The 10,329-nt window shown below is 34.6% G+C and overlaps 2 protein-coding genes across 4 annotated transcripts; one reads left to right on the top strand and one right to left on the bottom strand.

Moving 5' to 3' along the window:
• Positions 1–2,369: 2,369 nt before the first annotated feature.
• LOC103942565 (AT-hook motif nuclear-localized protein 23-like) lies at positions 2,370–3,692 on the top strand. Its single transcript, XM_009352750.3, has one exon. The coding sequence runs from the start codon at positions 2,573–2,575 to the stop codon at positions 3,461–3,463; it is 891 nt and encodes a 296-aa protein (XP_009351025.2). The 5' UTR covers positions 2,370–2,572; the 3' UTR covers positions 3,464–3,692.
• Positions 3,693–5,606: 1,914 nt separating this feature from the next.
• On the bottom strand, positions 5,607–8,674 carry LOC103942566 (heavy metal-associated isoprenylated plant protein 4). Of its 3 annotated transcripts, XM_048591690.1 has the most exons (5): positions 8,474–8,674; positions 7,030–7,214; positions 6,374–6,461; positions 6,079–6,287; positions 5,607–6,027 (listed from the first exon to the last, which is right to left on the bottom strand). In XM_048591690.1, exons 1-5 carry the CDS (start codon positions 8,631–8,633, stop codon positions 5,755–5,757), a joined length of 915 nt encoding a protein of 304 aa, XP_048447647.1. In that variant the 5' UTR covers positions 8,634–8,674; the 3' UTR covers positions 5,607–5,754. The 3 variants fall into 3 exon arrangements, with proteins under 3 accessions (XP_048447647.1, XP_009351026.3, XP_048447646.1); XM_009352751.3 differs by having other exon boundaries at positions 5,607–6,287; XM_048591689.1 differs by having other exon boundaries at positions 5,607–6,242.
• Between the last annotated feature and the right edge of the window lie 1,655 nt (positions 8,675–10,329).

Genomic DNA, 10,329 nt, shown 5'->3' with positions numbered 1-10,329 from the left:
TCAAAACTTTTTCATGAAAGTTCCCAAAAATATTTGATTAGCCATTGCTCTTTTGTATACAATTATAGACGAATAAACAACAAACTCCCAAACAAGAAAGACACACACACACACACACACATATGTATAAACAATTCATCATGATCCACAATTCTCAAGTTTTTAACTTTCACAATGTTGATTCAAAACTTTCCTTGTGATGAACCATTTGAATCTGTCATTTGTTAAATGCCGATTTTGTCTCAATACTAAGTACTTAGATGCCCAACAAAAATATTGATGCGATTTTTTTTTATTTTTTTTTAAATACATGAAGCTATTTAGACAAATATTTGATTAAATAAAAACATTCATTCAAAGAAACTTGTTAGAAAGGTTTGGCCAATTTTTTTTTTTTCTTTTTCAGAAAGGTAGTACTTAATTGAATTGTATAATCTCAAGTAAATATTGAGTAATGTTTAAAAGAAAGCGACATAAGTCGATCCAACATCATTTTGTGACATATTTTATGAACAAAATTATGTAACAGTTTTCTTTTTCCTGCTAATCAATGGGGAGTACAGAATTGGAACTGAAACTTACTTTTAATATTGGAAAAAAAAAATGTCACTAGGCTTTTTTTAAATTTAACAATTCATTACAACATGATAAAAAAACGGCTACAATTATTTTATTTCTGTTTTATTTTTTATTTTTTTATCAATTAAACAAAAGAAATTAATTTTTTGACCAAAAAAAAAAAATTTAATTTCATTAAGAAAATATCAAAGTTACACCAACCATGTCAACAATACTACACAACTCACCAAATTAAGCCAAACCCAGAAGCCTAAACAATACAACTCAACTCATGGAAATCATTGTGGAATAATGGGTGGATCAACATTTGAGGAAAACATGGTCTCTAGCGTATATTTTACGCATAGCGAATAAAGGTGAAGATGGCAAAAAATACCTAAAGTAGATAGCAACTCCTCCAAAACTAGTTATAATGTAGAGAAAACAATAATTTGAGAGTGTTATATAAATGTATGGAATGTGGATGACCACCATAATGTCCACAACCTCTCCTATCTTAATGTTTAGTAGAGCATGCTCTAATTAGAGTGTATTAGTAATTTATAACTTATGGGTTAACCTCATCATTATAAGCTTATAAATAGGTGCTTAATTTATCAAAGATGAAATATACACAAGTTTGGAAAACACTTTACATTTCCTTTATCTACTCTCTCTCCTCATTTCCCTCTACAATTTTCTCTTTATAAGTTTTTGAGAGAGTGATTGGATTGATCATTGAATAAGGAGCACATTCGAAATTATGATAGAGTACATTCTAAAACCTGAGTATAACTCAGACGGAATCATCACGAAAGACTAACTTATAGGAGGTGAAGAAAGTATGGAATGGGGAGGAGGATTCTTTTTGCTCCTCCTCCTCCCCTTGGTGGCTAAGGTGTCTTTTTGGCTCTAAAGAATACTTTGAAGAAATGGAGAAGTTTTTTGAACTATTTGCTTTCGTTAAAATTTATCATCATAATTGATGCAAAATAATACGCATCAAATTTACATATTGTTGCCATGATCACACTGAACGTGAATTTTTAAGCACATTAATTTAAATATATATATATATATATATATATATATATAGATATGTAGACGTGGGTATGGTTACATGGGCTAATTGATCCCATTTGAGTAGAGTGATATCATTAGTCGGTTAGGTAATTAGTTGTGGGGGAGGGAAATCGGTGGGAAATCGAATCCACACAAGAGTGTATAAACATGATTGCTTTCCTTCATTATAATAAGGTGTCATTTGCTAATTGATCTCATTTGAGTTTGAATTCTCTCTCATCAATGTATTTAAGATTAGTTTAAATAGAATATTGCTGATAACACAATTCTTACATGTATGATAATTGATTATGGAGAGATGCGCTAAGGAGACTCTCTCAAAAGTGAGACTCTTCATATATACTATCTGTTACCTTATGTTTTTGGCACAATGTTTTATAATGTTGACATGAGAATTAACCTTAAATTATGAGGTAGAAGAAAATTCATGAAAGATTCAACTTTGAGAGAGTCTCCTTAACATTTCTCTTAATCATGTAATAACTGATCAACTAATATATACAGTAATAAAATATTGTTCCTCTTTACATTATCTTTGATCGAGTATTCAGTTTCAAGCACACTAAGTGTTAACATAGAAAATTCAATTCCCACATTCAAAAAAGTAAAAGTTACTAAAGAAGCGAATTGTTTTATCTCCGCTATTTTATAAGCATATACGTTTTATATTTATAATTTAGATGTTGAGAATGGCTGCGTTTGCCACTTTATGATATCTCGATCTCTCCTCCTCCTTGCACCTCTCTCCTCAACTCGTACCCTTCCCTTTCTCTGCACTTGATCCCCTTTGTTTTCTATTCGTTCTAGGGTTTGAAATTATGGGGCTCTCCTTTCTCCAAAACCCATAAAATATTGAACCTTGCTATATTAAAATTTATACATATATTTTACTATATTTTTCTTGTTTTCTGTTCTCTTTAGCTCTCTGTGTATGGCTGGCTTAGACTTGGGTTCAGCATCTCGGTTTGTTCATCAGCAGCTCCAACTCCCTGATCTCCACCTCCAAAGACCGCCGGACTCCGAAGATGACCACACCACCCCCAACCGCAACAATCTTTTCTCCTCTGACCACCACCAAAATGATGTTGATAATGACAATCATCATCATCAAGGGTTTGACCTGGTGACCCCAAATCCTGGTTCGGGTGATTCCGGGAGCCGACGCTCCAGAGGTCGGCCCCCAGGGTCTAGAAACAAGCCCAAACCCCCAGTGATCATAACTCGTGAGAGCGCAAACACCCTAAGAGCACATATTTTGGAGGTCAGCAGTGGCTGTGATGTGTTTGATTCCGTCGGCACTTATGCGAGGAAAAGGCAGCGAGGGATTTGTGTTTTGAGTGGGAGTGGTATGGTGACCAACGTGAGCTTGCGTCAACCGTCAGCGGCTGGCGCAGTTCTCACACTGCACGGCAGATTTGAGATTCTGTCATTAACAGGTTCATTTCTGCCGCCGCCTGCACCTCCTGGGGCCACCAGCCTCACAATATTTTTAGCTGGTGGTCAAGGCCAGGTTGTGGGTGGAAATGTTGTGGGAGCACTAATAGCATCTGGACCTGTTATTGTCATAGCCTCATCGTTTACCAACGTGGCTTATGAAAGATTGCCCTTGGAGGAAGAGGAGCAGCTGCAGATGCAGCAGCCTGTGCCACAGTCCTCAGGTGGCGGAGGTGGTGGTGATGGCAGCGGTGGCGTAGGAGTAAGCAACCCCTTTCCAGATCCGTCTTCGGGGCTTCCCTTCTTTAACCTGCCGCTCAATAACATGCCTCATCAGCTGCAGGTTGATAGTTGGGGAGGAAACTCTGCTGGGCGGCCGCCTTATTGATAGTTTTTGCTAGCTATAGGTCAGGTCAACCAAGGTCAGAGAATCGATCTTTATATTAATATCATCACCCCCATTCCCTAGCCTTGTACAATTATTTTTCTTGCTTAATTTCTTTCGTCTATCTTCTCGTAACTTCATTTTGGTTCCTAATTTGTATTGCTTTTTAATGTGTCCATGGAATGTTGATGGAAATTGGATTTTGGAACTCCCTTTTCTTAATTAGAAATGGTTTCAGAGTATATTTTAGCTTTGGATTGGATATAATAATTGTCAGAACTGATATTACTGACAAATAATTTTGTGATAAGTATCACAACCTCTTAACATAAGCTTCAATAATTATATATTGTTTAATCCGTAGGATGAATAAAGATCGTGCTATCAACTATATTGATGAATCAGGTAAAATATTTTCTACTAATTAATCCTTGGTGATTTTTCATGAAAACGATGATTAATTTTTGCCTTTTCCATGTGTGGGATGCTTGTATATACCTATAAAAATCATGCTTTCCACTCGTAGCGTCTACAATTATATGATATTAATTTGGTCATGTGAAACTAATATCATAAACATGAATTTATATAATTAGATCTCTCTCTCTCTCTCTCTCTCCCTCTCTCACACCCCCCCCCCCCCCCCCCCAATATATCTGTCCGATCTTCCACCAAAACAAAGAAAGATAAGAAACAACCAAAACCTACTAAAAGAAAGCTCTCACATGATCTGACCACTTCACCCACATAACCAGATAATCAATTTTCTAACCAACTCGTCCTAGCTAGTCTCTTGCACTGAATATATTTTAGTTGTTCTCAGTTTTTCTCTCATTTCTTAAAATATATTACTTAGTTGTACTGATGATTATCTCAAAGGTTCTTTCATTCATGGATTATTCCTCAGTTTTATATCGTTCCTACATATTCTAGGAGTACTTTTCTTTTAGAAATTAATATTTCAGAAACTTAGACATGAAGGACTAGGAAATGCTTGTTATGATAATATTCTTGAACAAGAAGAAAAAGGAAAGATACCTGAATTCCTTTTTCTTATTGCGAGATTAAATTTGAGTCATTCATAATAACGAATACATAGGGAAGGGTTGTAAACAAGTGTGACCTTGTTAAAGAGAACGCACTTTACTAGTCAAACAACAGCGAAGGGAAATCAAACCAATGAATTTCAGAATAAACCCTAATGTTAAGAATTGGCCTATTAGCCTCCTCTTCAACCCAAAGCACAAAGTCAGCTGTACCAAGCGTGAACCTCGCAGTAGCATGAACTTCCAAGGAGGGTAAGGCTGCGATAAACTAACCAAAACTACCTATTAATTCCTGAGGCTTAATAGATAAGACTAGTTTATAATTCAGGTTTATTTTATGTTATGATTTAGGGCACTTGATTTCATATCATGTTTTCACCCCTAAAAAAAATTCCGTCAGGGCATTTTGTATCTCATTACCAGAAATTAATGTGGATATTATGAACAGTTATTTCTCTGCGGTAGTTTTGTGGTATGCAGTTTATAGTCTTTTAACTAAGAGGTGATGATAAATAGGTGTTTGGAAAAGAAGGCAAGCAATTTATGTATAAAGTATAGTCAGTAGTGTATATACCCTTCAGATTTAGATGTGCAAGACGTGGCTGGAATGCATGCAGATACATATGAATTATTTGCATTTTATGTTGTGTTGCTTATTGTTTAGAGTTTCAGAGATGCCACGGCTCACTACTAGTCAATATTGATATTGTTCTTGACTTAATCAAATGACCTATATATCGAGTCCAACAAAATTGGGCTTTCATATATATAGAAGACTTGCCATGCAATTAAAAGTGAAACCACTTAAGTTGAAATCTTTTGCAAAGATTTCCAGCGTGAGACTTAGGGTTTAGGACTTAAGGGAACTTTTGCTCGTCATCCACCGATCATTCCTACAATAATGATTAAATTTGAAACTGAAACTTCAGCCTCATCTTTGTGATGGTAAAGAGTTTAAGTAACTTGAGAACTAACAAATGCAATTTTGAAACAGGACCACAACCGAAATTACATGCATCAGGGGGATAATGTTTGCTTACTAGAATTATACTGTAAAAGAAAAAAGTTATATTTTCAGATTGAGAAATTGAGCCATATAATCAAGGAATTAAGAATATACCTAATATCCATGGTCTATATTGAGTCTATATTATAAGCATCATATATCTTCATACAAGCAGACAAATAGAAAGAAATTAGTCCAAATAAATACGGAGTGAGGTATATATGTACTCTACCCTCACCTATTTACATTATAAAACAAGCATTTGGATTTTCATCGCTAAACGTTTGTGGAGCATAAACATAGTGAATGAAATATGGAGTATTGCCCTCTTTAGTTTTAACCTCCACCACACTTACGTGTTCCTTAACTTCTATAACCTTGGAAACTGATTCAGTAGATTTCTCAGTACCGTCTTTCTTATCCTCCTTTTTCTCTTGCTTATCCTCCTTCTCTGGTGGTTTTGGGGAACTCTTCTCCTTCTCTGTTGTTTCTTCCTTTTTCTCTTGCTTATCCTCCTTTTTCTCTTGTTTCTCTTGCTTATCCTCCTTTTTCTCTTGCTTATCCTCCTTTTTCTCTTTCTTTTCCTCCTCCTCTGGTGGTTTTGGGGAACTCTTCTCCTTCTCTTTTGTTTCTTCCTTTTTCTGTGGTTTCGAGGGCACAAGTTCTGCATGTTTGTGCACCTTTTTTCGCAAATACGAGATTAGTTTTTCAGGCTCGATTGTTCCTTCCACTGTTAGAGTTTGTGCTTTCATGTCAGTTTTTACATTGTGAATACCTACAAACATCATTGACATATATTTGCTTCTTTAGAAAAAAAACCCCTAAATTATACATACAAACAAAAAAGTTTGGAAATTATACCTTTGTTCTTTATTAACTTCTTCTTCAAATCTTGCTCACATTTGTCGCAATGCATGTGAACCTTCACCACTATTGTCCGTGAAATTGGCTTCGGAATAAAAGAACAGAATTGGTTATTCTAGTGCAATCATTTGAATATAGCTTTATTAAAAATTTAAAAAATAGGGCTTATATCCACGTGTAAACTGTTATATGAAAGGTTTCTTCTCACACACATATTATATGACGTGTAACTATGTTAACTGCTCAAAATTATAACATATTTAGAGTATCTAACTCAAAACAAATTGGCAATTGGTGAGCGGTCAACAGTTTGTTAAACTACTATGTGAGGGTCTCAGAGTCATTTCCGTGTGGGATTTTATACACACCTAAGAATTGATTAGCAACTTAAGCACTCAAAATATCACCAACAATGCATCTAGTATATCTAACTTTGGCACTTGTCAATACTAGTATACTGATTAAACAATAAATAAAAGTAAAGTGGAAATTTCTAACAACTTTTAAGTAAAAGAACCAGCCATGATTGTTGATTAAATAGACTATCAATGAAATATAATTGATGACAATCCAATAATTTACCTGGATTGTTAAGTAATGCTAATCATATTAAGCAAAAAAATATTTGAAGTATATGGGTGAGTGAGCACCACCTCTTTGGTTTCCTTCACTACTTTTTTCTCTGTTACTGTGCTTTCCTTGATCTGAGGTTTGGGTGATATTAACTCGACCTTTTTCTTAGAAAGTTTCTCCAGCCGTTTCTGAATTTTTGTTGGGTCGAAAACTCCTTTTACCTTTATTTCACCTTTCTCCATATTAGCCTCTACATTGTGAACCCCTGGTGACGCATGTTTACATAATGCTCCGTTAATTAGGTGCCTCAACTATTGACCATATTATACAAACGAAAATAAACGCAAGGAAACACACTCACATGGAACGTGGTAATGTTATTATGATCGTCTAAGTTATATATACTACTAGACAGAAAATTATTTTACACATTGTAAGCATATACACTGTACATTATGACAAAAATTCATAATCTGACAATATAAACATCGTATATTTTTTCAATCCCGGGGACATGCATAACTCCACATGCTCTACATTTTTCATTTCTTCACAGTAAGACTTACTCCAACCCTTGGAGTAAAACTCAAATTTTAGGTTCTAAACTTATCCTAACTAGCTCCAACTCTTGGGATAAATATGAGTTTTAATCCAAAACTCCTTTCTAGGGTAAATTTAGGCCAGGAGACCCCTGGGTTAGTGGGTTGGCCCATTATATATGTGTATTTTTTTTTATCTTTATATTTATAAATTTTTTGAATCTAACGGCTAAGATCTAGTATGATCACATCCAATGGTGCCTAACGGTCCAAATTCAAATCAAATGGCTAAAGTAATTAAAAAAAAATTCTTTTATCTGTTTCATATTATTTCATAGTGTTCCACGAGTTTCATAGAGTCAGTTTAATGGTTTTTCAACATTTATTGGAATCTAAATGTTGTTATGTTAAAATGTTTATAAAATTAAGTTAGGATAGTCTACATAATTTTTTTTTTTGAAAAAAAGGTTAAAAATTATCCTAAATTCTTTTTTAATAATCTCAGGCTAAAAATTTAGCCTAGAAGGATTGGAGCAGAAAAACTGTTTCTGCGTTAAAACCTAAATTTTTTGGGTTAAAAGTTTTAGGTTTGAATACAAGGGTCGGAGATACTCTAAGTATAAACTACGTATAAAGTTTTTGTTTTTATTTTTACCGTAAAAAAAAAAGTTTTTATCTGGCTTTTTAGCCAAAATGGTATTTGAGATTTGCATAACTCCTCACTTTGGTCCATGAAATTTGAAAAATTATGCTAAATAAGGATCACTTTTATTGATTGATAATGGACAATCTTATGGACCACTTTTATTGATTTCAAATCTCATGAACCAAAGTAAAGAGTTAAGCAAACTTCATGACCATTTTAGCTAAAAAGCTTTTTTATTTCACATTCAATTGGCACATATATATTGAGAAAACGACATGCATGGTGAGGAATTAACACAAGGAATACTTTTGACCACAAGGAATGCTGCTCTATACATACCTTGGGTAGCCATAAGAGGCTTCTTAATATCACGTGCACACTGCTTGCAGTGGAGGTTAACTTTGTAAACAGCATTGATTACTCCGTCATCTTTCTCCTTCACTTTCTTTTCATCTTTCGTTTCGTCTTTGTCTTTCTCCTTAGCTGCTGTTGCTGCCATTTTAGCAGCACTGATAAGCAGAGGGGTTTGAAAAACAAGTAATCAACATATATATATGCGCTCTGGAAATAGTTCTTATAAAAAGGAAAAGCCATCTAGAATGTTTCAAAGGGGTAAGAAATTAAGTGTAATTCATTAAAAAAGTTTTTGGGTTTGCTTTGTTTTTCAAGGCACTGGTGTTGGTGGGACTTGCGGTGGGGGTAGTTGACCTGCCATTGTTAGCTATTTGAATTGGAGAAATTGGTTCATTCCTTCAGATCATGATCAAAACACCACCAAACGCAACAACCCTACTATTCTATTCACCAAGGGCAAACACCAGGGACCATAACTTCCATCCTTACATTTATATGCATATATGATCTTGATATAATTATATCAAACGGTCCCTGCTCTCAAGGGATTCATCAAACAACCTTGAATGATATCTTCTGAAACTTGCTCCAAGTTTTATTTCAACGGTCGCAACTATCTATTTTTCTTTTTAAACCAACAATATGTTAAACTAAGGGATGGTGGACTTGGCGCCCCATAAAGTGTCGATCAGCCGTATTTATTAGGTATTGAACTAGACATCTATTAGAGTTGAAACTTGTGATCTTTCACACTTACTATTGAAAACAAGTACCACTAACTCATAATGCTAGTGGCATCATCTATCCTTTAATTCATCGCTTTTAAGATCATTTTTGTAAGAAATAGGCATTAGAAATTATTACGACATTCCACTATAGGAAATAAAATAGACGAAAATGATATTTCAAGAAAACATTGCAATGACAATCATTTGATCGAGTGGTTTATGGTTTGATCTTTTCACACATAAAAGTATTCTTGATAACATTACATTTTGCAGATAAACAATCCAATTCCAACCCAAAAAAAACTAGCGGACATTGTAATGCGAGATTTGCACCACTAGAATTTTAGTTTGTTGAGATCATAAAGTGTTCTTGTATAAAACTTATAGTTATCCTAATAGGAGACATAGACAATAAGAAAAGGAGGGGAGAAACCACAGTGAAGGAGGGATAAATGATGGATGTGCTACCTGCAAGACTTACTAAGAGTTGCGTGCGTAGCTTGCCAAGCATGGCGTGTACTCCTGTCAATAATTTCTAAGTGAGGTATTTCGTCGAACACTTATTGAATTTTGAGGTCAAGGACCAACATTCAACGGGTTCGCTAGCGGTGTTGGCCAACAAATTTTCTGGCGTCCACGGGTCAATTGACCTCAATCCTCTGTAGATCCAACACTGATGGCCACTTCTAACTAAATTAAAGTTGAGCAGGACTTGTGGGTTAAATCAATTGATTAGAGACAGTAGTATGCCTTCATGTTCTTCTAGCTTGTACTCAACTTCAAATCTCTTCTCAATAGATTATAATAGTTCTAATTATTGCTTTGTAAAAAAAAAATGTGTTTAATTTGGAGGTACATAGTTGAAGAATATTTTGTATAAATTGGTATATAAGTTGTACTGAAGTTATTTTCTTCATATCCATTTCTACCCTTTGTATGTTGCTTTTGAAACATAAATAGCATAATTTGGTTGCATATTGTCAAATAATTTTCCACGCTGCACCAGTGAATCCTATGCTAGCTATTTTCCACACTCAATTTCCTCGTCTCACTCACTTTCTTTCACCTCTAACAAAAATTTTAAGAAACGAAGATAATATTAATGAGTTTCAT

This window comes from the organism of the source record quoted next, unplaced genomic scaffold (assembly GCF_019419815.1).
Source record: "Pyrus x bretschneideri cultivar Hongxiangsu unplaced genomic scaffold, Pyrus_bretschneideri_v1 Contig35, whole genome shotgun sequence".
Lineage (NCBI taxonomy): Eukaryota > Viridiplantae > Streptophyta > Magnoliopsida > Rosales > Rosaceae > Pyrus > Pyrus x bretschneideri.
Note: the sequence above shows the minus strand (reverse complement) of the source record. Positions and strands in the feature narration are given on the sequence as shown.

Bases quoted from the DNA above. Each gene is read 5' to 3' on its own strand.
- LOC103942565 (XM_009352750.3), top strand. From the start codon at position 2,573: ATGGCTGGCTTAGACTTGGGTTCAGCATCTCGGTTTGTTCATCAGCAG.
- LOC103942566 (XM_009352751.3), bottom strand. From the start codon at position 8,633: ATGGCAGCAACAGCAGCTAAGGAGAAAGACAAAGACGAAACGAAAGAT. The intron at 7,215-8,473 runs GTATGTATAGAG...ATGCGTCACCAG, and splicing joins GCCTCTTATGGCTACCCAAG to GGGTTCACAATGTAGAGGCT. The intron at 6,462-7,029 runs GTGGTGCTCACT...TTTATTCCGAAG, and splicing joins TAGTGAAGGAAACCAAAGAG to CCAATTTCACGGACAATAGT.